Below are 26752 nucleotides of genomic sequence, written 5' to 3'. Positions count from 1 at the left end.
TTTCAGATAGAGAGACAGAGACAGATTCCACAACACCAAAGATTCCCTCAGGGCAGTGGGGGCAGGTCTCAGTCCTGGGTTCTCAGTGCTCATGACATAGCAAGCATGCTATCCAGGTGAGCTGTCCTGCCCAACCTGTGTACTTATTTAAGAAAGGGAGAGAGAATGAGAAGCTCATGAATGCTGGGGATAGAACTCAAGGCCTCAAGCTTGCAGGTTCTGTATTCTCCCCACTAAGCCGCCTCCTCAGCCCGTTTTCTGCTTTTAAAGATGCAACAGTCTTAGGGGTAATACACCCAGTGAGAGTGCGTGGTTACTGATCAATGCCATATGTGCGTAAGTTTATTTCACTAGGTATGCTTTTACCTGGCCAGAAGCACTAGTATTTTCCATTAGGAATACCACCCACGGTTTGAAAAAAATTGGGAAGTTAGTTCTCCAATATGGATGGTGCACTTTGTTTGTGTGCCTTGTTTTTTTTTTTGTATGTGGGTTAAAGAACTGAGAGATATACATGAAATGATGTAACTTTTTTCTCTTTCCAGGCTATTGCTCTCTTGACTGAATTAATCAGGGAAAACTTCAGGAACAGCAAATTAAAACAGTGCCTTTTACCAACCCTTGGGGAGCTGATCTATCTTGCTGCCACCCAGGTGAGACTGTCTGATCAGCTCTACGACTGTTTGACATATCCTGGTGGACAAGTATTAATAACCTATTAAAGTGTTTTTGACTTTACCCCTTGGAACATGCTTCAGGAACTTAGCAGAATGTTTATCTCTGGGGGAGAGTGGTTCTTCATCTCTTTCTATTCATCTCTCCTTGTCTCTAATGTGTAGGAGATTCTCAGGTCATATTTTAAAACCAATTCACAGGATGTCCCCCAAATATTCCAGAGGTTACCATCATTTTGACTCCTTCATGCAAGAGGAGGAAATTGAATCTCCTACTGAGCAAGCTCCACTTCCACTTAGGACTCTGCTTTGTGAAACATAAGAGCTGGCGCCTGCAGCCTGACTAGAGCTCTGATATGGGGTGCTATTGAATCCAGCAATGTGTTGGTAGAATATTATTGTATACATTCTGGCACCTTTTATTTTTGTTTCCTGTGATAACGTTGAGAGTCTCTCTCCCTCTCTCTCTCTTTCTCTCCTATTTCTTCTTCTCCTCCTCCTCCTCCTTTCCCCCCTTCTCTTCCTGGGTTGTTGCTGGAATTTATTGCCTGTGTGGAATTTATTGCTCCTGACAGAAATTTTCTCCCGTTCTTTTATTTGGCAAGGCAGAGAGAAACTGAGAGGGGAGTGGGAGCTAGAGAGGGGAGAGAAAGCACTACTTCATCCCTTGTGAAGCTTCCTCCTTCAGCCTGAACCTGGGCCTTTGTGCCTGTGTGCTTTACTGGCTGTTCTATTTTGAAGGTTCTTAATGAGGACCAGTAAATTTTAAGTTAATCAGGAAATTCTCTCATTGTATTTCAGTATTGATTCCACAACTTGCTTTTTGTGTTATATAATTGGAGTATCTTAGTATCTAAATTAACCTGATTTTCTAGACAATCATAAGCTATAATAATATTGTAAAGCATAAACACTTAAGATAATTTAAATTCTTAATATTGACAGTGTAGCAAGCCTCTTTTCTTAATACTCCTTTTCATAATTATGTCTTGGCTATTCCTGGCCCTTTGTATGTCAGAATAATTTTATAATCAACTTGTCCAATTCTGCATGTCATTTAAAAAAAATTGCATTGGCTATGAAGACCAATTTTGTAAGTACTGATATCTTTATGATTTTAAGTCTTTTAATCTCTACATCAGTTAGAAAAGGATACAGCATTTTATTCTAGTCACAAAGTGCCATTTCTGTATATTACATTTTAAGATTTTTTTAAAAAAAAATCTTTATTTATTTGATAGAGATAGCCAGAATTGAGAGGAAGGGGGAGACAGAGAGACACCTGCATCCCTACTTCACCACTTATGAAACTTTCCCCTTGCAGGTGGGGACTGGCGGCTTGAACTCTGGCCCTTGCACACTGTAACGTGTGCTCAACCAGCTGTGCCACCAGTTGGCCCCGTTACCATTTTAACCACAGTTATTTTACCTTACTCATAAAAGTTTAGTACATTAGTCTGGATATATATTAAGGTAGTTATATGTATTTTGAGTGGCAACACTAGGAACTAAAAGTATATAGGGAAATTTTTCTTAATTTTAACATTCTTAGCCTTCTAATTTTCCAGTAGATAAATGCTATAATTAAAAAATTTTTAGTACTGGAGGTTGAACCCAGGGTCTCATATGTAAAAACATATGTTGAAATACATCCTGGACTATCTAATTAATTTCCGTATGTATACAGAGTTACTGTTATATGTAGGAGAAAATAGACATATAGATTCTTATTTTAGTTTTCTCTAGTAGGTAGAAACTTTCCTGTTCACTTCAAAGTTATATGTTGGTATGCATGAGACCCCTTCTGTTTCATTTGGTTTAAATACCCACTGCTTTACACTATTCTATTTACATAACCACTTCATTCTATTTACATAACCGCTGTTAACAGGCACCACCCTCCCTCCAGGGCATTGGTGGTTCAGTGATAGGATTCTCGCCTGCTCCGCCCCCTCCTTGTCACACTCTGATTTTCACCAGTCACTTTTCTCTCCACCCTCTCTATGTCACATCCTGTTTCCACCCTACTTGGCAAGTATATATAAAGACAGCATTGTGAGTTTTAGGGTACTTTAGTTGAGTTTAGCTTAGCTCGTCTTAGATTTTGCTGCGTCCTGCATGAATAAAGTCCTGCATGAATAAAGAGATACTGCCTACAGCTCAACCATGAGTCCCTGGTCGTCTGTTACCCGCCCGTGAAGCCAGCCCGTCGAAAACAACAGTTATACACAGTCCTTATCTGCAGGGAGAAAGCTCCTTGAGTGCTAGAGTAATACTTCAGGTGTCTCTACTTTTCTCTGTCTCTGTGTCTTCTGTGTCATTTTCTAGTAAAAAAAAATGTCCTTCATGTGTCATGAAGTTAACCTTCAGGAATGAACTCCCAGTAATAAGCCTGGTGACAAATAAATGAAAGTAGTTATATATTATGAAAAGTAGTTGTGGAAATATATGTTGGGGTTACTTCTTAATAATTAAGGTGTCTTTTTTATTTGGTACTTAGAGATCCTTCCTTTCCCTCTTTTTGTGTTTGAGTCATCTCTGATGTACCAGATTTTGTGAAATGCTGTAGCTCTTTGAGTTTGAAGCTGGAGCTGTTCCTGCCCCTTTTTGTGGGCCATTGGCTTGTATGATGGTTTTCCATCCTTTCACTTTGAGTCTGTCTTTGTCTTGTTGAGTTAGGGACTCCTGCAGACAGTATATTGTTAGGTTGTTTTTTCCTGATCCATCTTCCTATGCTGTGCCTTTTAATAGGTGAATTCAGGCCTTTGTCATTTATTGATATTGTATATTGAAGGTATTTTAACACCATTTTTTTTGTGTATTTTTAGAGTGTTCTGATATATGGCATATTTATGGTGATGTGATTGTTTATATGAGACCTTTCAGAACTTTTTTCAGGGCAGGCTTCATGATAGTTGATCCCTTCAACTGTTGCTTGTCTGAGAAGGTTTTTATGCCTCCATCTAGTCTGAATGACAGTCTAGCAGGATACAGCAGTCTCGGTTGAAAGCCTTTCTCATTGGGCACTGAATAGATATTTGCCATTCTCTTCTGGCCTGTAGTGTTTGTGTGGAGAAATCTGCTGCTAATCTTATGGGTTTTCCTCTGTAGGTGACTGTCTTTCTCTTGCAGCCTCCAGGATCCTTTCTTTATCGTTATTCCTTTCCATTTTAAATATGCTGTGTCTTGGTGTCTTTAAGTCTGGGTTAATTCTGTTTGGGACCCTCTGGGCTTCTTAAACCTTTATGTCTATTATGTTGTCTAGACTAAAGTTCTCAGCTATTATGTCCTGAAGAATGCATTCTTCTCCTCCCTCTCTTTCTTTCTCTGGTAGGCCTATAATGCATATATTACTTCTTTTGAAGTCATTCCATATGTCTCTGTTGTTGTTTTCATTATCTCTTAATCTTTTTTTGAGATATCTTACTTCTTTCTTAGTTTTCTCTAATTTTCTCTGGATCTTGCTAATTCTGTTTTCTGCCTCATTGATTCTATTCTCTCTCCCCTCTGTTGTTTTCTGTAGTTCAGCTATTTTGTTACCATGTTCTGATACTCTATTAGCTTGCTCAGCTAGTTGTGCTCTTAGCTCAGCTATTTCAGCTTTCAGGTCTCTAATTACCTGGAGATACTTAGTGTTTTCTTTCAGAGTCTCATTTCTTGTTTCCCCATTTCGGATGACTTTACTTTCAAACTCTTCCCTCACTCCTGTGACTAATTCCACAATTAGCATTTGGATATTGACCTCATTGTTATGTAACTTTGGGGGGCTTTTAGCTGGGATTTTGTCCTAATTAATTTCTCCAATGTTTCTTCTTGGTTTAACCATTGTATATTTACTATATGTTTTATGAGTTCCCTCTCTCAGTACTTTTCAGTCTATGAATCTCTCACCTGGATTGACTTGTGTCTAAGTAAGGTACTTAAGGAGTTCACAGTTGTGGAAATTAACAGTTGTTTCAATGCTGTCTCAATTCCTGAGTTGAAGCACAGTGGCTGTTCAAGCCTCTTTTGTTCTTTTTCTACCCTGTAGGATATGGTAGCCTGAGGGATTTTTACCTATAAGTAGATATTTTAACTTAATCACTCACTCCTGACCAAGAGATAAATCAGGGTTGGGGAGAGATAGCATAGTCATGCAAAGACACTCCCACACTCCAAGGCTCCAAAGCCCCAGGCTCAATTCAGCTGCTCTGCCAACAGCCAAAGCCAAGCTGGTAGCACTGTGAGTTTCCAAACCAACCCTGTTTATACTCTGTAGGGTCTGTGGAAATTATTCACTTTGTCTCCCAATTTATCAGGAGAACAGTGAGGAAAGGCTCCCACTATACAGTCCCACTGCTAGGGGTGTAGATCTTCTCCTGAATTTCCTGGTCAGTTCTCTGTCCTCCCTGATGTCAGCACAAGGCCTCCTCCTGCTCCAGCCTCTGAGGGCCAGTGGAGACTCACAATTGCATTTGGTGAGCCATAGGGAAGTCCTCTCCTCCCCTCAGCAGTCTTTTCATTGGTAAAACAGACTGGAGGTGGCGCCTCAACCGGCACACTGCTGGACTGTTACCAACCGCTCAGGAGTAGATAAGGGCTTTAGCCCCAGGAGTCTCTCCTTAGGCTCCTCTCTGTCCACGAGCCACACGTGTTTGCACTAACGGTGACTTGGTGGGTTCCCAAAGTTGTTCTGGTCCTGTCTTGTTGCAGTCCCAGGTGATCTCCTTTGGTGTTCCTAGTTGACCGGGGAGAGGAGGAGATAAATGGAGAGAAATGCAGCTGTTGCTACTCTCGTCTATTCTGTTCTTTTTTTTTTTTTTTGAGGAGTCAGAAGCTGCCCAGTGATATATTGACCCTGTAGGACTTGAGGTCCTTTAAACCTCCTATCGATCATGCTTTAAATATGGAGACTAAATTGGAGACTAGAAAGAGAGGGTCCTACCTGAAAATGCAGCAAAGCAGGAAGAAAATTAGGGGGGAGGGGCTGGATGGCGCCGTACCTGATAGAGTGACTTGTCGCCTGGCGCGGCGCCTGATTGTTAGAGTGACATGTCGCCGCGCACAGGGACCTGAAGTCACGTCCCTGTTCCCCGCTGCGGTGCACAAGCCTGAGGAGCGGTGGAGCGGTGCTGCAGGTGACCCTCCTTTACTTGCCCTCTCTCTCCCTTTCCTCTCAGTGTCTCTCTGTCTCTACCCAAAATAAATAAAATAAGCCTTTAAAAAATGCAGAGAAGAGAAAGCCAGTGTGACTGACTTAAAGTCCAAGAAGAAAGGTTGAAAGAGTACACTGGATTGAGTGGCAGGAAAGTCACTGTCACTTAACAAGAGATGCTTTATGTGTACATGTGACTTAGAGTGGAGGAGGCAGAGGCCAGATTGGAGTTTGAGGAATCTGAGAGTCCATGTAAAGCCAGAGTGGTTGTGAAAAGTAGCCATGTAGCTGGGAGTGAAGGTAAGAGACAGTGATCCTAATTCTGTGGAAAAAGGAATTGCCAGTGGACACAGAACAAGGGAGATCAGGAGCACTGGGGGGAAGCACAGCCCATTGGCTCTGAATAAGTCACTGATGATGCCAGATGTAGGAAGGTTGGTCGTTTCCTTTTCACAACTTCTGTGATCTCTGTGAAGGGGAAAAGTAAGTGAAGTGCTAAGAAGTTTGAAATAGAAGAAACAGAGAAACAGGACGTCTGGGGAAGGATATTGAAGGGCCCAGGCAGTACTGACTGTGAATTTTCTCTGTTCGTGATGACACGCTTCCTTCTCTCCCTAAAAAAAAAAAACCCCAGCTGCCTGAGTGTCAGCTTGGAGAAGCAGGACTCTGGTTTCTTCCATGTCAGACTTTCCCTAAACAAAGGGAAAGGGAGTGCCAGGGGGAGGCCATGAGAGGTTTGGGTCAGGAAGACTCAGTGTTAGGCATCAGTCTTTGTGGCTGAAAGGGGAGGAGGGGCTGACTGAGGGTGGGCTGGGCTGTAGAGTCCTGGGCAGGGTTGAGGCTCACTGATGTCAAGGAAAGATTGTGGAGGAGTTTCAGGTAAGGAAGATGAAGGGAAGAAAGTTGGATCTGGAAGTTAAGTTAGCTACTTGAATTAGAGATTTTTCTAGCTCGGTGACTAGTGATAATGTCTTAAATTATGACCACATGTGAAATCTTATGATTGAAGGTATATATATTTTTAAAATTTATTTTCCCTTTTGTTGCCCTTGTTGTTTTTCATTGTTGTACTTATTATTGTTGTTGTTATTGATGTTGTCATTGTTAGATAGGACAGAGAGAAATGGAGAGAGGAGGGGAAGACCAAAGGAGGAGAGAAAGACAGACACCTGCAAACCTGCTTCACCGCTTGTGAAGTGACTCCCCTGCAGGTGGGAGCCGAGGGTCCTTTCGCCGGTCCTTGCACTTTGTGCCACATGTGCTTAACCTGCAGCACTATCGCTCAACCCTCTAAAGATGTATTTTTAATGAACCACAGTATTATCATGGGTATAAGATTCATTAGCAACTTGGCAGGTTTTGTATTTGGACAGTCTTTAAAGAAGTGTCCTTTTTCCATAGAACCTCTTTTTTTTTTTTTCTGCTTTAAAGAGATTATGTTTTTTCACCTGTCTGTGTGATATCTGACTTCTGATTTTATCTGGTAAGTTATTGGACTGTTCTTATGGTTATTACCCTAATTGAGTTCTTCTGCATGAGAATTATTGCTGATGCCGTTAAAACGAGTACACCTACTAATCCCATTTGCTTTCTGATTTAGCATTTTGTCTCACTAGGTAACATATCATCTTTCACCTTTGCTTTTGGACCTTATTGCGATAATGCCTAGAGTTGTGAATTCTCTGCTTTCCTGTCATTTCCAATAAAGCAATTTTTGGTAGAAGTATCTGTTATCATCTCCTCCAACTATCTGTAAGGTGATCTCTCTATCAACCAGATCTTAGTGTCATTTCTCAGTGCTGTTTATCTAGTTTCTAGTGAGGGGGTCTTATCAGTGGCTTATATAAGATGACGGAAAATCGAAGAAATATCTCAGATGCACAAGGTGGTAAATGGGTCCTGATTAGTTGATAATGGTTTGGTAGTAAATAGTGTAAGTAGTGCTTTCGACAGAATTATTGAGAAGCTTTGCTTTGCCCATTTGAAACTGCCTTTTTCTGGAATTGGGTTAATATCTTTTGTGCTGTTAGCTTCATTGCCTTTCCTTCCCCTTCATTTTAGGAAGAAAAAAGAAAGAACCCTAGAGAATGCTGGGCAGTTCCATCGGCTGCATACACAGTGCTAATGAGGTGCCTTCGGGAAGGGGTAAGTAAGCCTCTTGTGTTGTCCTCTGTAGACATGCAGTCATAATAACCCTTCAGGCGCTGTGCGGGGATTGTCGCCTGCAGCTGTGCGGGAACTTGTCAACCAAGCATCGCTCCTGAATTTAAATAATGTCAATAGCCACCCTGAGCAAGTGACCTGAATGGAGCAGATGTTATAATAATAGTAATGATGATGATGAGGAGGAGGATGACGACATAGTTTTCTTGTTTAAATATCTTGCTTTTCAAAAGATGATAGCAAGTAGAAACAATGTAAGTAGCTTTTGGTAGCATGTTTTTAATCCTCTTCACTCGGAAAGTTATTGATCCCTGACTTTAGCAAGCAAGTTATTTGTGGGAAATCTCTTAACACCCTCAAAATTTCCATAATTATCTTGTCAAGTTGCTAATCTTGTGTTTCAGAGATAGGGGAGTTTCTACTGCTCTCCATTGACTTGAATTTGAAGTGGTCTTTGTTATGGGATTCTTTTTTCCAATTTATTTATATCCAAACTCATGCTCACCGGCGGAAAAGCAGCCAGCTGGCCAAGCAGTCTGCTTGCCTGTGTGGCTTGTATGTGTAACTGCGGAAGGATTAGTATAACTGACCTAGAAGCTTGGCGGTTTCTGTTTGCTTTCAGCCATTTGACATTGTTTCACCCAAGGCAAAGCCATAGGCTAAAAACATTCTTTAAGGAATCGAAAAATATGTCACAACAAACATCTCTCTTTTGAGTTCATCACTTCCTATGCCATATGGTAATGAAATAATGTTCCAGAGTGTAGCAAAGCTCTCCAAGGTCTTCCCCTAGTGATCCAGAAATAAAGTCTGAACATTTCCTGGCCTGTAGGGTTGAATATTTAGTCAGCTGTCATTGCGGGGTATGGATGAAGCCAGTAAAATGTACTTTTTTAACACTGCGGGGATTAAGTATGGTTCATCTACAGTCAAAAGACGTGTTTGGGTTTTCTCACCCAGAGGCTTCAAGCTAGGTTCATTTGGGGGTACACAGATGAAGATGATCTCACTTGCTGTGGGAGAGAAGGTTAAAATAAAGCATGTAGTGTGTCAAGTACATAAATGCAGAAGAAGAAAATACAGGAAAGGAGAAAGACTTAGACATTTCTTTTAACAGTCTATAAAAAGTTAAAAAACTTAAGATTAGTGACTAATAAAAGTGGTACTGACTCACTCTGGTCTATGGGGCTATATATATATATTTTAAAAAATTTTAATTATTTATTTATTTTCCCTTTTGTTGTCCTTGTTGTCTTTTTATAGTTATTATAGTTATTATTGTTGTTGTTATTGATGTCGTTGTTGTTGGATAGGACAGAGAGAAATGGAGAGAGGAGGGGAAGACAGAGAAGGGGAGAGAAAGACAGACACCTGCAGACCTGCTTCATTGCCTGTGAAGCGACTCCCCTGCAGGTGGGGAGCTGGGGGCTCGAACCGGGATCCTTACACTGGTCCTTGCACTTTGCGCCATGTGCGCTTAACCCTAGTTACTGCCCAACTCCCGGGACTATATTTTTAAAAGCATGTTTTCTCTTGCCAACTCCCATGTTTTTATTTTTACACATAGATGAAGAATGTTGATATCCATGTATATTATTTTTTCCCTCTTTTTCTTTGCCCCCAGGGTTATTGCTGGGGCTTGGCACCTGCACTATGAATCCACCGCTCCTTGAGGCCATTTTTTCCCCCCTCTGTTGCCCTGTTGTTTATTGGTGTTGTAGTTACTATTATTGTTGTTGTTGTTGGATAGGTCAGAGAGAAATGGAGAGAGATGAGGAAGACAGAGAGGGGGAGAGAAAGATAGACACCTGCAGACCTGCTTCACCGCCTCTGAAGCAATTCCTCTGCAGGTGGGGAGCTGGGGGGTCGAACCGCTAATCCTTTCTCTGGACCATGTGCACTTAACCTGCTGTGCTACCGCCCTACTCCCAAATTAGAGTTTTTTAAATTGCTCTGTGTTCAATTAGAAAAGATTGGGCTTGAAATAAAACAGAAAGACAAAACGTATATTATCTTTGATATATTTCTGGAAAGTGTGTTGCTTTGCCATGTATGCAGCCCAGGCTCAAGCTAGGCCCTCAGTATATTGAAGGAAGTTTCAGTACTATGATCTTGGTCTTAATCTCCCTCTCTCTTCCCAAGGACCAACCCCCCCCTTACCTCTTTGTATAAAACATGCAATTTTATTTTCTGCTTTTATTATGGTCACAGTCTGAGTTTGCTCTCCCTAATAAGGAAATATGTAAGTCTTCAATATCTGATTCTTTGTGGGTACCTACAACTTTCCTTGTCTTTATTATAATTTTTTAAAAATTTATTTGTTTTAATGAGAGAGATATGCAGAGAAAGATATCGAGAGAAATACACACACACACACACACACACACACACGAGAGAGAGAGAGAGACAGAGGGAGAGAAAGTGAGAGAGAGAGAGGGAGAGAGGAGTACTGCTCCACTCTGGCTTGTGGGTACTGGGGATTGAACCTGGGACTTCAGAGTCTTGAGTAGAAAATCTTTTGCATAATGATTATGCTCTCTCCCCAGGCCTCTCTCTTTGCCTTTAGCAGTGAGCGTGTACAGTGGGAAATAGGAACAACTTAGCTTAAAAAAAAAATCACTGTTCCTGGGACCTAGCTGTAGCGCAGCGGGCTAAGCGCACATAATACAAAGCGCAAGGACCCGCGTAAGGATCCTGGTTTGAGGCTCCGGCTCCACCTGCAGGGGGGTCGCTTCACAAACAGTGAATTAGGTCTATAAGTGTCTTTTTCTCCCCCTCTCTGTCTTCCCTCCTCTCTCAATTTCTGCCTGTCCTGTCCAATAAAATGGGAAAAAGTGGCTTCCAGGAGCAGTAGATTTGTAGGGTAGGCACCTAACCCCAGCGGTAACTCTGGAGGCAAAAAAAAAAAAAAAAAAAATCACTGTTCCTGTTATTCTGAGTGATAAGTAGGATGCAAAATTTTGGGCTTAAAAAGTGTGGTGTTTTCTACTGTATCTTGAGGTGAACCTTTGAAAGTGACATGAGACAATGATCCTGAGGGACCCCCTAGTGGGCTAGACCAGGCTCTAGAAAAAAGAAAAAAGAAAAAAAGGAAAGGAAAAGAAAGGAAGGAGGACAGACAGAAGAGAAAGAAAAGGAAGATGAAACACACAGACGGCATTTGCACTGACAGGTGGCCAGGGTGATGCCTCCTCTCTTCTTGTACAGGTGACCTCACAGGGAGGCGCTCAAGTCCCATCCCGGATGTGACTTTGCTGACCCCAGCATCTAAGTAAGCACTGCTGAAACATCAAGTACCGTAGCTTTGGGGATTTTATATTGATTTACTTCCACGGGAATTTATTCTTCCTGCATTTTAGCTTATTACATGCCTCACACCGTTACCAAATTCCGTGGCTCTTCTGTTACTTTCTCCCACCTATCCTTGCGTTCCCTGTTTCTCTTAAGTTAATGTTATTATGGTCCAAGTAAATGGTGTATGTGCCATTTCAATTCTCTAGAATTTGTTAAGACCTAGAATTTTTTTCTCTAGAATTTGTTAGGGGAGAAAAGGTGAATTCTGCCAGTGTTTGGAGGTGCCTTTTTTTTACACATTGAGTCAGGGTAGTTAATCTGAATTGTAGTTTAATAGGCAGAGAGCTAGATAAATGTAGGTGTAAAACCCTTATATCTTTTTTTTTCTTTTTTTCTCCAGGGTTATTGCCGGGGCTCAGTGCCTGCACCATGAATCCACTGCTCCTGGAGGCCATTTTTTCCCCCCTTTTGTTGCCCTTGTTGTTGTAGCCTTGTTGTGGTTATTATTGTTATTGTTGATGTCCTTTGTTGTTGGATAGGACAGAAAGAAATGGAGAGAGGAGGGGAAGACAGAGAGGGGGAGAGAAAGACAGACACCTGCAAACCTGCTTCACGGCTTGTGAAGCGACGCCCCTCCAGGTGGGGAGCCGGAGGCTTGAACTGGGATCCTTAAGCCGGTCCTTGTGCTTTGTGCCACGTGTGCTTATCCCGCTGCGCGACTGCCCAAACCCTTATATCTATGCTAAATGGTTTGAATGTTTTCTTAGTGAGATATTAAATTGCTTTTTTGTAGGATGGAATTTTGCAATATATTACTTGTATTTTGAGTATTAGTTATTGTATATATTGAAAATGTAGATCATTTTTTCCTTTGTGCATTGAAATTGTTATCATTCTGTGATCCTAACAAATCACCAGTAATAATCTTTTGCCTAATATTAATATATTAGGTTGTTGGAAAAGTCACGCTGCATTTTTGCATCGAAAACCAGAAAGATATGCCATGACTTTCCCAATGTTTATGTTTCCTCTCTAGGTCAGCTGCACTTGGTATGTCTTTTTTCTTCTATTTTCCTTATTTTCAGCTTTCCTATATTTTTTCATCTTTTCATATTTTGAGGAGAGGGTGACAGAGATCAAACCTAGGGTCTTAATATATCTGAAGTATGAATTTATACCACTGAATTACATCTCAGGATCCATAGTTTAGTATTTTGTAAATCATTCTGTCTTACAGTCATTTGATCTTAACTGTAGTGTTTAGTTCATTTACATTGATTATTGTTTTATAGTTGGAGCCTATCCTGTTTTATGTTATTATTATTATTACTTTTAATAGTCACTTATTTAGAATAGATACAGACAAACGAGAGGGACAGGGGAGATGGAGCAGGAGAGGGAAACCCTTGTAGTACTACTTACTACTTTGTCGCTTATGAAGCTTCCTTCCTGTAGATGGAGATTAGGGGGCTTGAACCCTGGTCCTTGCACATGGGTGTGCTCAACTGAGTGTGCCATCACCTGACCCCATTGTGTTTATCTTTGTATTTCTACCTTCATTTTGCTTCTTTCGAATTCAGGTGTTCTCTAGCTTTTGATATTTGAAATCGATTTTTCTTATTTTATTGAAATATGCTTTTCTGTGACTATAGCTGGAGCTTGAAAATGTATAGCAATTGAAATTGGACTTCTGCATGGTTTCTGACTGAGGTTAATGTTATTAAGTCAGCTGCAGAACAGTCGTGGTTCCCATGAAGGAGGTACTCTGCATACCCAATGAGAGGCTGCTTGTGCCTTTGGCTCATTGAGGTCTGGGCATCTGTTGAGGTCTAGGAAGTGGGAGGACTGTTTCTCGCTCACTTCTGTTAGACTTGGGAGCTCTGTTGTACGTCTTATTACTATTATTTTCTTCATTTTTATTTATAAAATGGAAACATTATCAAGACCATAGTATAAGAGGGGCACAACTCCGCACAGTTCCCACTACCAAAACTCTGCATCCCATCCCCTCTCCTGATACCTTCCCATTCCTTATCCCTGTGGGAATATGGATCCAGGGTCTTTATGGGGCTCAGAAGGTGGAAGGCCTGGCTTCTGTAATTGCTTCCTTGCTGAACATGGGCATTGGCAGGTGGGTCCATACCCCCAGCCTGTTTCTCTCTTTCCCTAGTGGGGCAGGGCTCTGGGGAGGTGGGGCTCCAAGACACATTGGGGAGGTCGTCTGTCCAGTGAAGTCAGGCTGGCATCACGGTAGCATCTGGAACCTGGTGGAAGGTTCCTTGGCTCAGGGTCTGGTATGTATGTGTCCTTTCTGTGCCTGCTCCAGCTTATATGCAATCAGCTGCCCTCCTCCTTGGCTCTCCTTGACGCCTGCAGTGTGTTCTCTCAACCACTGACCTGCAGATCCTGCCCTCTCTCTCTCTCTTTTCAGCACTGAAGCTGCTGCTTTGCAGAAAGTCAGGAGTTGTAGTCACGCCGCCATCTTGGCTCTGCCCCCTCTATTGTACTTCTGTTAGACTTGGTTATGAGCACTGGGAGCTCTGACTTGACTTGGGCCTGCCAGTGGGACTCTGTTCCCTCCCTTTGTGGGTGGGGCCGAAACCTCGTCTTTCATCCACCTTGTTTCTTCCCTTGTTAGACTGGGGTGACCATCAGCCTCAGTGCTTTAGGCATCACTTCCTGTTCCTGCCTACACAGTCACTAGCCTGAGGACTTGGTACCAGTTCACTGATGCTTGTGAGAAGTACTGTTTATGTTCCTGCTTTTATAGGTAGCATTGTTAGTTGCCTTTGAGAGAGAGAGAGAGAGAGAAAATTGTCCATAGATCTAGACACTTATAGTACACTGTAAGAAAAAAATTTTTGACTGCATGAATACTAAAACAGTGAAGTATGTGATATCAACTCCATGTTCCTTGAAACTTTTAGAAGAAAAGTTGTAATAATTATTAATGCCGCAAGTCAGTATTTCAGATGGTATTTATTTATTTATTTATTTATTTTCCCTTTTGTTGCCCTTGTTTTTTTTTTATTGTTGTCGTAGTTAGTATTGTCCTTGTTATGGATGTCGTTGTTGTTAGATAGGACAGAGAGAAATGGAGAGAGGAGGGGAAGACAGAGAGGGGGAGAGAAAGATAGGCACCTGCAGACCTGCTTCACCGCCTGTGAAGCGACTCTCCTGCAGGTGGGGAGCCGGGGGCTCGAACTGGGATCCTTATACCAATCCTTGTGTTATGCAGCACTTTAGACGTTAATTTTGACTTTGGTTTTGGAAAATCAGGCATGTAGATGAAATTACATTGGCAGCCAAACTTTCTTTCCTGTTAAGACTGCCTCCAATCTGGACCTACTTAAGATGGTATAGCTCTTCATTAGTAAGGCTAGCTATCTTTTCTAATCATCAGACTCTTTATTGTCATGATATGATGAAGTAGGCCTTTGATTTATATGGCAGGTCTGGGTTCGGTCCAGTTATTCCTTCCAAAGAGTTAATTAAGCAGAAAATAGCAACACTCATGCTGGCTGTGTAGCATCCCAAAGGGGATCCCAGAGGGAGTCAGCTCGCTCATTTCAGGGGGTGGCAACCTGAATTGGCCTGACAGCCTCACAGCGTTCATGGAGCACTGGGATGACACACAGTCCCTTTCCAATCTATGTGCTAAAATAGTTGTGTTTTCTACTTCTAGGAATGAGTCCTCTAGGAATTAGCTAACAGCTGTGAAGTGAAGCACATGTTTAAGGTGCCGGAGAGGGTCCCTAAAAATAGTCCCTGTCAACTACTCAAGGGAAGAGTCTTAGGACCCAGTGAGAGATAAGGCCCAGAGCAAGGATTTGGGGGCAAAAGTCCGCGTGTGTTCTGAACGCTAGGGTGGAGTGTTTCCACTCCGCACCCACAACTATGCTAGTCACAGGTGACTTCCTCGCCTTCAGCTTTCTCCACGGGGAACCTTAGCAGCGCTCTCCTGATGGGAGCAGCCAGCCGAGACTAAGGTGGAGGGGGACAGAAAGAGTTCTGTGCGAGGGAGCCTGGACTCAGGGACAGAGGGGAGGGATGGAGCTGAGCACTTGGGCATGCCTGGCTTATTCTCTTCAGATCTGGAAAGGAGACAAACCACTTCCTTTCCCATGGTCAGAGTGAATAAAGGGGCAGAGAGGCTAAATGTGTCATGTTAATGTCCTGTAGCCTCCTGGAAATATACATCAGTACTCAGTCTGAGAAATGGCCTGTATCTAAGTTTAGAGAAGTTCAAGTATCTTTAAAGGTCTAAGTTTTTTTTATTTAAATTATCTTTATTTATTGGGTAGAGACAGCCAGAAATTGAGAGAATGGGGGCAGATAGAGAGGGAGAGAGACAGAGAGACCCTACAGCGCTGCTTCACCACTTGCAAAGCTTTCCCCCTGCCGGTGGGGCCAGGGGGCTTGAACCCGGGTCCTTGTACATTGCAACATGTGCGCTCAACCAGGTGTGCTACCACCTGGCCCCAGTATTTTTAAAATTTAATTTCTGGAAGTCAGGCTGTTGTGCATTGGGTTAAGCGCAGGTGGCGCTAAGTGTAAAGACCAGTGTAAGGATCCTGGTCCAAGCCCCCGGCTCCCCACCTGTAGGGGAGTTACTTCACAAGTGGTGAAGCATGTCTGCAGGTATCTATCCTTCTCTCCCCCTCTCTGTCTTCCCCTCCTCTCTCCATTTCTCTCTGTCCTATCCAACAACAACGACATCAGTAATAACTACAACAATAAAACAACAAGGGCAACAAAAGGGAATACATAGATAAATATTTAAAAAATTTAATTTCTTATAATCTTGTAATCTGTACATATGAATTTATATGATGATATTATTATTATTACTATTATTATTTTGTGTTGTCACTGAGGCTCAGTGCTGGCACTATGAAGCCTCTGTTCTTGGTGTCCATTCCATCTTATTGGATAGGACAGAGAGAAATTAAGAGAAGAGGGGGAGGGAGAGAGGGAGAAAGATAGACACCTGCAGACCTGCTGTGCCACTTGTGAAGTGACCCACCTGTAGGTGGGGATCTGGGACTGGAACCTGGATCCTTGCGTGGGTCCTTGCACTTCATACTGTGTGTGCTTACCCAGGTGCGTCACTGTCTGCCCCTCTGAATTCATATGATATTAATAATGGGAAAGAAAGTTAATAGTTTGAAGCTTTCCTTTTTTTAATTATTGATTTAGTAACGATTGACAAGACTGTAGGATAAGAGGGGTGCAATTTCACATAATTCCCACCACCAGAATTCTGTAGCCCATCCCTTCCATTGGAAGTTTACCTGTTCTTTATCCCTATAGGAGTCTGGACCCAGGATCATTATGGGTGCAGAAGGTGGGAGGTATGGCTACTGTAATTGCTTCTCCACTGGACATGGGCATTGGCAGGTGGATCCATACCTCCAGCCTGTCTCTCTTTCCCTAGTGGGGTAGATCTCTGGAGAGGTGGGGCTCCAGGACACATTGGTAAGCTCATCTGCCCAGGGAAGTCAGGTTGACGTCACGGTAGCATCTGCAGGTTGGTGGCTAAAAAACATTAAGATAGAAAGCAGAATTAATTGCTTAATAATCAAGAACCTAAAGGTAAGAATATATCAGATGAGACTTGGGGGTTTCCATTTTGGAAAAAGCTAGGAAGTCTATTTTAGTTATATTCCAAGTGGCCCGTGACTTTACTAATTTTTGCCTGAGCCTAACAGCTAACACGCAGGTGGACTAAAGGTATTGTCTGGGGGAGATGGTGTCAGAGTTGGGAATAGGACCAGAAAGCTGGATCTGGGCAGAAATTAGCTCCTAAATAAGGGAAAAGTATATTAATACCACTGACTGTAACCCCCATTGATCTGATCTGGGACCCATATTCAGCACAGAAGTCTGTGTGACCTTTGCATCCCTGTAGGTCTGAGCTCACAGTCCATGGACACGGTTAGGAACATTCCAGGCTGCACTCTAGTCAGGACCCTTCTTCCTCGAGTGGCAGTGTGTTGACCCAGCTTCTCTTCAGAGAGTGGGGCAGTCCCTACCATTGTTGTTCCACACTGAGACAAGGTCCTGGAGTTTCTGCTATTTCTACTAGTCTAGGCTTGGTAACCATGTACTCATTTAATTTCCCAACTGCCTGTGCTTTAGTGTTTCTGTTTTGTTAGGTGATGAGGCATAGAGATGAGAACAGCCAGTGACATATGCAACAGAATATCAACCGTGCTTTGAGCCCAGAAATAACGTAATTATCTACACATTTCTTTGTATACATTTTGACTAAAATACTCTGGATTGAAACAAACAGTACAGTAATCACCTACTTATTTCTTTGTATACATTTTGACTAAAATATTCTGGATTGAAACCAACAGTACACACATGCTGTGATGTTTCATATGATGTAGAATTGTCTGAAACAGAACTAGTGTGGCCTAGTAGAATCAACCCTCGGCACAGCCGCATTGCTAATGTTAGTGTATATCCCTTTTTTATGGTATGCCATTTTAGAAAAAAAATCCTTTTTTTCCCCTCGTAATGATGAAGTATTAGTTTATGAGACAGTTTGTTTTAGGTTTATGATTCCACGTCTGTCAAATTGTGTGTCACTGCTTCACACCCAGCCATCAGGTTGTCAGTCTGTCCACTCTTCCAGCCACACAGTTCACTGAGCATCCTACCTCCTCTTTCCTCCCTCCCCAAACCCTTTTTGGCAATCTCAGTTCTGAAGCAGATGACACAGGAAAACTAAATGAACTGGAGGAACTAACATCATTAACAGGCTTATTGTGGGGTCCAGAGACAGTCCAAAGAGTAGAATATATTATATCTTGGTATCTGTGGTGCCCATATTTAAGCCCAGACACCACTTGGGAGTAACAGCAGCACTAGGGGGAGCTCTAGTGCTGTCGAAGCACTTACCCTCGCTGTATTATCTTGACTGTGGAAGTAAAAGTTGGCCTGAGAGTGGTAAAATTGCCCATATATTAGCCTTGGGCGCGCGCGCGCGCACACACACACACACACACACACACACACACACCTTCACTCAAAACATTATATAGATTCAATACAAACACTATTAAATCTTCAGTGGTTTTCTTTAAGATGATGAAACAAACATTACAGGAATTTGTTATGAACCACAAGGGATCCAGCATTGCTGAAATAATCCTGGGGGGTGGGGTGGGGTGGGGGGATGACGACGACTAAGAACAGAGAGACATGTAGCTCCTTGACTTCAAAGTATCTTAGAAACTACAGTAATCAAAGCAATATGGAGCAGTAATAAAAAGTCTTGCGCTCAGATTTGTACAACAGAATTGATAGTCTAGGATATAAATCCCCACGTCTATGGACTTTCATGTGGTTCCAGTCTCTCTTCTGCCGACCCTGGTACTCGTGCGTGCAGGTTTGATTTTACTGTTCCCAGGCAGGATTGTCATGGGGTGGGGGAAGATGCTGAGTCTGGAGCCTGTGCTGTGTCCACAGGCCACACCCCACTTGTGGGTCCTCTCTCCAGCTGTATTCTTCTCTCCCCCTCTTTTTTTTAAAATAGTTTTTAAATTACTTTTATTTATTTATTGGATAGAGACAGCCAGAAATTGAGAGGGGAGTGGGAGATAGGGAGAGAGACGGAGAGACACCTGCAGCCCTGTTTCACCACTCACAAAGCTTTCCCCCCGCAGTGAGGACCAGGGACTCGAACCTGAGTCCTAGTGCACTGTAACATGTGTGCTCAGCCAGGTGCACCACCACCCGGCCCCCCCTTTACTTACATATGTATATATGTATGTTTTATTGTTACATATATGATTCACTCTACATATTATTTTCAATAATTATATTATAGATAATATAATATTAATGCCACATTAACATGTCATGTAATATAGTAACAATTTTTCTTTTAAAACATGATTTTAAAGGACTGAGAAAAATTGAGAAAAGGGAAATAGAAAAAGTGAGAGAGAGAGACACCTGTAGCACTGCTTTACCTCTAGTCAAGCTTCCCCTCTGCAGGTGGGGTGCAGCCTTGAACCCTGGTCCTTGCATATTGTAAAGTGTGTGCTCAACCAGGTGTGTCACTGCCCAGCCCACGGAATAATTACTGCCAGTAGTTTCACTCATCCTACATTTTAAACGGGCATGCAACTAGCTTATATAATATGCTCATATGTTTCATGTGTTTTTATCACAAGTGTTTTCTCCCAGTCTAAGACACGAGGAATTGTTGGGAATCCATGATTTATAATGCTTGCTACTAATGGACACGTGACCCGCTTCTATAATCATTAAGAACGATGTATTAGGACCAGTTATGTCAGAAATGCTTTGCTTTCTCTGTTGTCCCTGTCTCTAGCCTCCAGGTACATTTGGCTAATATCAGATTAAACACAGATATTGGGTCAAAAGGCCCTGTCAGCAAAAATAAAATAAAAACCTTATCTGAGATCCCAAACCATGCCTACATCCTTGTAAAGTCAGGAGTTGCAGAGTAAACACAGAATCGAATCGGAGATAACAAGTCGGCTAGATTGTGGCTTACATACTAGGGTGCGATTACTGGAGCTGGGTGGTAGCATACCTGGTTGAGCACGCACACGTTACAGTCTGCAAGGACTTGGTTCCAGGCCCCAGCCCCTACCAACAGGAAGAAAGCTTTGTGAGTGGTGAAGCAGTGCTGTAGGTGTCAGTCTCTCCTCGGTGTCTGGCTGTCTCTATGCAATATATAAATAAAGATAATTAAAAAAATCTAAAATACATTATAAAAGATTATCCAAATATGTACCCCCTTAAGATACTTTTGTACGCCCCAAGATGCTTACACTTTACATAGCTGTTTGCACTCAGACTCAGTAAACAGATGGTGCTGTCTGCACGTGCAGTGCTGGTGGGCCCCATCTCCAGAGGAACTCGGTGTCGCCCCCCCCCACCTCCCCCCCCCGACTCTGCTCTCACCTGTGATGAAGTAATTCTTTCTTTTTGCCTCCAAGGTTATTGCTGGGGCTTGGTGCCTGCACCATGAATCCACTGCTCCTGGAAGCTATTTTTTTCCCCTTTTGTTGCCCTTGTTGTTGTAGCCTTCCTGTGGTTATTATTGTTGTTGTTGATGTCGTTCATTGTTGGATAGGACAGAGAGAAATGGAGAGAGGAGGGAAGACAGAGAGGGGGAGAGAAAGATAGACACCTGCAGACCTGCTTCACCGCCTGTGAAGCGACTCCCCTGCAGGTGGGGAGCTGGGGGCTCGAACTGGGTTCCCTGAGCCGGTCCTTGTGCTTTGCATCATGTGTGCTTAACCCGCTGTGCTACTGCCTGACCCCAAAGTAATTCTTTCTGGTGTTCCCAACAGAAACCCCAGATGCCAACCATGAAGCATAACAATGTTACTGTGATCAGAAATCTTCAATTTTGATGTTTTAACTCAACTTTATTATTATTATTGTTGTTTTTCACCCATAGTGCCCTTTTGCAGTAAATAAGAGTCAATGATACGGAGTTTCCTCTATGAAATAACGCTGCTTTAATTTACTTGTTCTGTGCTCTCTCTTCCTCTAGGAAGAACGTGTTGTGAATCATATGGCAGCAAAGATCATCGAGAATGTCTGCACAACCTCTTCTCCACAGGCCCAGGGCTTTATTACAGGGGAAATTGGCCCTGTTTTATGGTACCTGTTCAAGCATTCTACCATTGATTCTCTTAGAATAACCGCCATCTCGGTAAGCTGGAGCCTCTGTAGGGGGCTGCGTCTGGGGCTATTTAAAATGCCAAGTGTGAAAACTGTGTCAGAGAATGGAAACCACAGAGTAATAGTAGGCAAGAACAATAACTTAATTTTTTCCCCTCTGAAGCAGGTATTTCAGAACTTGTGCAGGAAAACCTTGGAATGGTCAGGAGGGACCTTGCTGGGGCCATGATATATCATCAAAAACTGTTGGGGGGGGTGATAATAGGACTTGGACAGTGAAACAGGGTACAAGGTTTGGTTTGGTTTATTTCTAGCTTTGCCCTGTTAACTCCCTCATGCAAGTTTTATGCTGACTGGGCTTATTTGGTTCAAATGAATGGGTTTGTTAACGTGGTGTGTTGTAATGTTCAGGCATCTGTGGTCTTTGCAGTGTTTGTGTTGTTTTTTTTTTAATTTTTTATATTTATTTATTTTCCCTGTTGTTGCTCTTTATTATTATTATTATTGTTGTTATTGATGTTGTCATTGTTGGATAGGACAAAGAGAAATGGAGAGAGGAGGGGAAGACAGAGGGGGGGAGAGAAAGATAGACACCTGCAGACCTGCTTCACTGCCTGTGAAGCAACTCCGCTGCAGGTAGGGAGCCGGGGGCTCGAACCGGGATCCTTGAGCCGGTCCTTGCACTTTGTGCCACGTGCACTTAACCTGCTGTGCTACCACCCACCTCCCAGTGTTTGTGTTTTGACAGGTTCTGTGCTACTCTGCTCACATGGTTATGATGTCCTTTGGTGTAAAGGGTGATCATGTCTGGAGATGTGTTAACATGGCCATATTAATTTAATAGTCTGCTGAACAAACGTGAGACTTTCTCACATCATTTATTTAAACTATTTTGATCGTCTGTCTCCTCTGAAGTCTCAGCATTGTCTGACAGCCTCCCTGTATTTCTCTAGTCTGCTTGCTCTTCATTTCTCCCTGTGCACATGGTTTCATAAATCATTCTTCCTATTTCCATCCAGGATTTAAAAAAAAATTTTTACTTATGAAATGGAAATATTGCCAAGACTCTAGGATAAGAGGGGTACATTTCCACACAATGCTTACCCAAAACTCCGTATTCAGTCCCCTCCCTTGAAAGCGTTCCTGTTCTTTATCCCTTTGGGAGTATGGACCCAGGGTGCAGAAGGTGGAAGGTCTGGCTTCTGTAATTTGCTTCCTTGCTGAACATGGGCGTTGGCAGGTGGATCCATACTCCCAGCCTGTCTCTCTCTTTCCCTAGTGCGGCAGGGCTCTGGGAGGTGGGGCTCTAGGACACATTAGTGGGGAAGTCTGCCCAGGGAAGTCAGGTTGGCATCATTGTAGCATCTGGAAACTGGTAGCTGAAAAAGTTAAGATATAAAGCAGAACAAATTATTGACTAATCAGGAGTTGGGCAGTAGCGCAGCGGGTTAAGCTCATGTGGTGCAAAGTGCAAGGGGCGGCGTAAGGATCCCGGTTGGAGCCCCCGGCACCCCACCTGCAGGAGGTCACTTTGCAAGCAGTGAGGCAGGTCTGCCGGTATCTTTCTCTCTGCCTCTCTGTCTTCTCCTCCTCTCTCCATTTCTGTCTGTCCTATCCAACAACAACAGCAGCTATGACAACAATAACAGCTACAAGCACAACAACAAGGGCAACAAAATGGGAAAAAATAGCATCCAGGAGCAGTGGATTCGTAGTGCAGGCACTGAGCCCCAGCAATAACTGTGGAGGCAAAAAACAAAACAAACAAACAAAAAAGCCCAACGAATTATTGACTAACATGAACCTAAAGGCAAGAATATCGCAGATGAAGATTTGGGGTCTCCATTTTGGAAAAAGCTGGTAGGTCCATTTTAGGTATATTCCAGAGGGCCTGTGACTTTACTAGTTTTTACCTGAGCCTGACATCTAATATGCAGGTGTTTCGGTCCCAGTTCGGGACGTCAGATGCTGTTCTAGCTTCGCAGGCGGGAGACAGATGACCAGGGACTCATGGCTGAGCTGGGAAGCAGTATCTCGTTTATTAATCAGATACATTGCCTTTTATGCATCTCTTCACTGGAAGTGGCAAGCAAAAGGAAATGATTAGGAGAGGGGACGGAGCAAAAAAGAGCGCAAAAAGAACATAGAAAGCTTCCATCTAACCAGTGGGGATTAAACCAATCCCCTGCAGGCAGGGCGGGACCCAGGTAAAACAGTGATTATGTAAATAGACCACATCATAAGTAATACAAGTGAACCTAATGTGATGATCAAAACAGAAGGTCTTTTAAGCAGAATTTAGAAGCAGACCAACACAGGTGAATCCAGGTTATTGTCTGGGAAGGTGGTGTCTGTCATAGTTGGATCAGGACAAAGAGCAGCTCCCAATTAGGGGAAGAGTATATAAACATTGTTAACTGTAAACCCTTCGATCTGATCTGGGGCCCATATTCAGCACAGGAGCCTATGTCACCTCTGTATCTTTGTAGGTCTGAGCTCACATTCTGTGGTCATGGCTAGGAACATTCCAGGCTGCACTAATTTCAGGACCCATCTTCCTTGGGTGGTAGGTAGAGTATGTTGTCCAACTTCCCTTTGGAGAATGGAACCGCCCCACCATTGTTGATTCACATTGAAGGCAAGGTCCTGTACCTCCATGATTTTTTCTGGTGCTTTGTACCTTTTTCTTCTACTTTAAATTCTGGCCCCATGGTTTTCTCCCATGTCCTCGGTAAATGATTTCCCCCTCATACTTTCCAGGGAATCAGAAAAATTCCCCAAGGGCGTCATCCACACTGGGCTGTTCTGCAGACCTGTCTGTATCTTTACCTATCCTGTGTCCTGTCTTCCCTTCCTGTCACAGTTAATATCTTGTCTTTTCAGGGCCTTGGTGGTGGCACACCTAGTTAAGTGCATGGACCAAGCACAAGGACCCAGATTCAAGCCCAGTTCCCTGTCTGCAGGAAGAAAGCTTTGTGAGTGGTGAAGCAATGCTGCAGATGTCTCTCTCTCTCTCTTTCTCTCCCCCACTCTCTCAATTTCTCTCTGTTCTCTCAGATGAAATAAAGTTTAAAGCAAATAATTTGTCTCTTCTATTAGAGATGGACCTCTGCATGTTTCTCTAGGTCTCTTACTTGTTGCCTTCTTGAGAGCTGCCACTAAGTGATCATTTTACTCTTTCTTAATTCTTTAATCTTACCTGCCTTCGAGATCCCTTCTAATCAGCATTCAGGTCTTCTTTATTTTAACCCATTTTGACAAAGACACATATGAGCTCATCAGCAGGTGTCTAGCCTGTATGTCTGTCCACACCAGCCATGCTTCTTTGAGTGGTAGGCAACACATTTTGTGCTCTTTTCTGACCTGTGTCTTATTCCACCCAACCTAATTTTTTTTTCTGGAAAAATGCCATTGAATTTCCACCTTACAATAAGATTGTTAATGCTTTCATGTTGCCCAGTCCCTGTGGACATTTGTGGATATTTTTCAGTTCTTATATTTACCTTTGTAATTTTGAAGATCAAAGGCTAAAAAATGTTCTTACTGAATATTGTTAAACAAAGGCTCTTTAGGGACACACACACACACACACACACACACACACGCTTCAGGAGTCATGTGCTCAATTACAAAAAATATCCTCCCCCCAAAACCCCCAGAAAGTTGCAAGATATGCCAGTGTACTTTACTGAGGATATCTCTGAATCATATCTTAAGGCATTCATTTTAATCCTGGGCCACTAAAGAAAATAGCTGCCGAGTTTCATTGGACTTATGCTATCAGTTTCGTCTTTGTACTCAGCAAGGTTTTTTTCCTTGGCAAAGTTTTCTTCAGGTGTTCCCACCAAAGTCCTGATCTTCCTAGATCTCTCTTCATCTAACACATTTAATTTCATCTTTTTCATCTTGGACTTCTAATACTGTGTTCACAACATCCATGGATATCATTAATTTCTTCTTAAAATTTGCCTATTGTCCCTAAAGATATCCCTCTTTCTCTCTTTTCCTATTCTGCTTCAAGAATATGTTCATAACTCCCCTGGAAGCTTTCCTATTCTTTATCCCTGGGAGTATGGACCCAGGATCATTATGAAATGCAGAAGGTGAAATATCTTCTAAAGAGAGAGAATGAGAAAAATAAAAGTACCACTTTGCAATTCTCATAATGTCTTATATTTTTGTTTCAAATGGGTGTTGAACCCAGGGCCCCACACATACAGGGCATATGCTTTGTCACTGAATCCACTTCCTGGCCTCTGTATTTTTTTCTGTATCTCCTCAATCTCTAGTAGGAGTCAGTTTCTCAGTCTTTTTGTGGATTTCACGATATATGTGACCTTAGAGAAAAGAGGACTTAAACTACAGACTTTTAAAAAAAAATTTATTTTCCCTTCTGTGGCCCTTGTTTTATTGTTGTTGTTGTTATTGATGTCGTCGTTGTTGGATAGGACAGAGAGAAATGGAGAGAGGGGGGGAAGACAGAGAGAGGGAGAGAAAAAGAGACACCTACAGACCTGCTTCACCGCCTGTGAAGCGACTCCCCTGCAGGTGGGGAGCCGGCAGCTCCAACTGGGATCCTTACGTCAGTCCTTGTGCTTTGCGCCACATGCGCTTTACCTGCTGTGCTACCTCCCGACTCCCAACTACAGACTTTTTTAAGACCCTTTGAAAACTGTAGCAGCTATCAGTGTGTGTGTGTGTGTGTGTGTGTGTGTGTGTGTGTGTGAGTGATGGGGACACAGGCCTTTAGTGGTGTGTGTAGTATGGACTCTGCCTCTGTAGTCTTATAATCCTGTAAACCACTATCCAATCAATTAAAAGAAACACTAAAGAATACAGAGCTTTTTTTTCCAGAAGGAAAAAGAGGAATAGCAGATGATCACAGCCATAGGTGGGATGTCGTAACCAAAGCAAAGGAAATTATAGGGAGAAACGTTCCTAAACATGGTCTGTTCTACAGATCCAAGGACACAAAACGAGTGGGAGGGAGAACTGAAGGTTGTGGTCCCTGTGCCCTGTGTTGGAGGGGAGATTTGCTGGTGGGTGAGAGGATATAAAACTTTACCCTCCCCAGCTCCCCACCTGCAGGGGAGTCGCTTCACAGGCGGTGAAGCAGGTCTGCAGGTGTCTATCTTTCTCTCCTCCTCTCTGTCTTCCCCTCCTCTCTCCATTTCTCTCTGTCCTATCCAACAATGACAACAACAATAATAACTACAACAATAAAACAACAAGGGCAACAAAAGGGAATAAATAAATAAAATAAATTTAAAAAAAAACTTTACCCTGCTGACAAGTCCTGCAAGTCAGCACTTCTTCATTAAATGGTAAAATTAAGAAATGGATGGGGGTTCCATTGGGTCTGTCTGGAGTTTCTTCATTAAACTGTCTTGGTACCTTTGAGAATTCCTACCCAGACTCTTCTGTGATTGCTGTCAGATGACAGTCAGTGTGTCTGTCATCCCTGTTACAGCAGAGCTTGGCAGGTGTTTTTTTTTTCATGGAAATGTAAAGTCTTTTTTATTTTTTAAATAGTGATTTAATAATGATTAACAATTTTGTAAGATAACAAAAGTACATACAGTTCCCACCACTAGAGTTTTGTGTCCTATCTTCCTCCATTGGGAGCTTCCATATATTGTAAACCACAATTCTTTATAAGGTGCAGAAGGTGGGAGTTCTAGCTTCTGTAATTGCTTCTCCACGAGACATGGACGTTGGCAATTGGATCCATATCCCCAGCCTATTTCTGTCTTTCCCTAGTAGGACAGGGCTCTAGGGAGGTGGGGTTCTAGGACACCTTGGTGAG

General features: G+C 42.7%; 1 protein-coding gene across 5 annotated transcripts in view; it reads left to right on the top strand.

Annotated features, from left to right (window-relative positions):
• The window catches only part of ULK4 (unc-51 like kinase 4), a 511677-nt gene that overhangs the window by 72516 nt on the left and 412409 nt on the right, over nt 1-26752 (top strand). For all 5 annotated transcript variants that reach the window (XM_060180360.1, XM_007517784.3, XM_060180362.1 and 2 more), the window contains 3 exons: nt 546-653; nt 7870-7953; nt 20816-20977. In XM_060180360.1, coding sequence (XP_060036343.1) covers nt 546-653; nt 7870-7953; nt 20816-20977 — 354 coding nt within the window. The remainder of the gene's footprint in view (nt 1-545; nt 654-7869; nt 7954-20815; nt 20978-26752) is intronic.

The sequence above is a fragment of the Erinaceus europaeus genome, chromosome 21 (genome assembly GCF_950295315.1).
Source record: "Erinaceus europaeus chromosome 21, mEriEur2.1, whole genome shotgun sequence".
NCBI lineage: Eukaryota > Metazoa > Chordata > Mammalia > Eulipotyphla > Erinaceidae > Erinaceus > Erinaceus europaeus.
The sequence above is the reverse complement of the archived record's forward strand: the minus strand, read 5'-3'. Positions and strand labels throughout refer to the sequence as shown.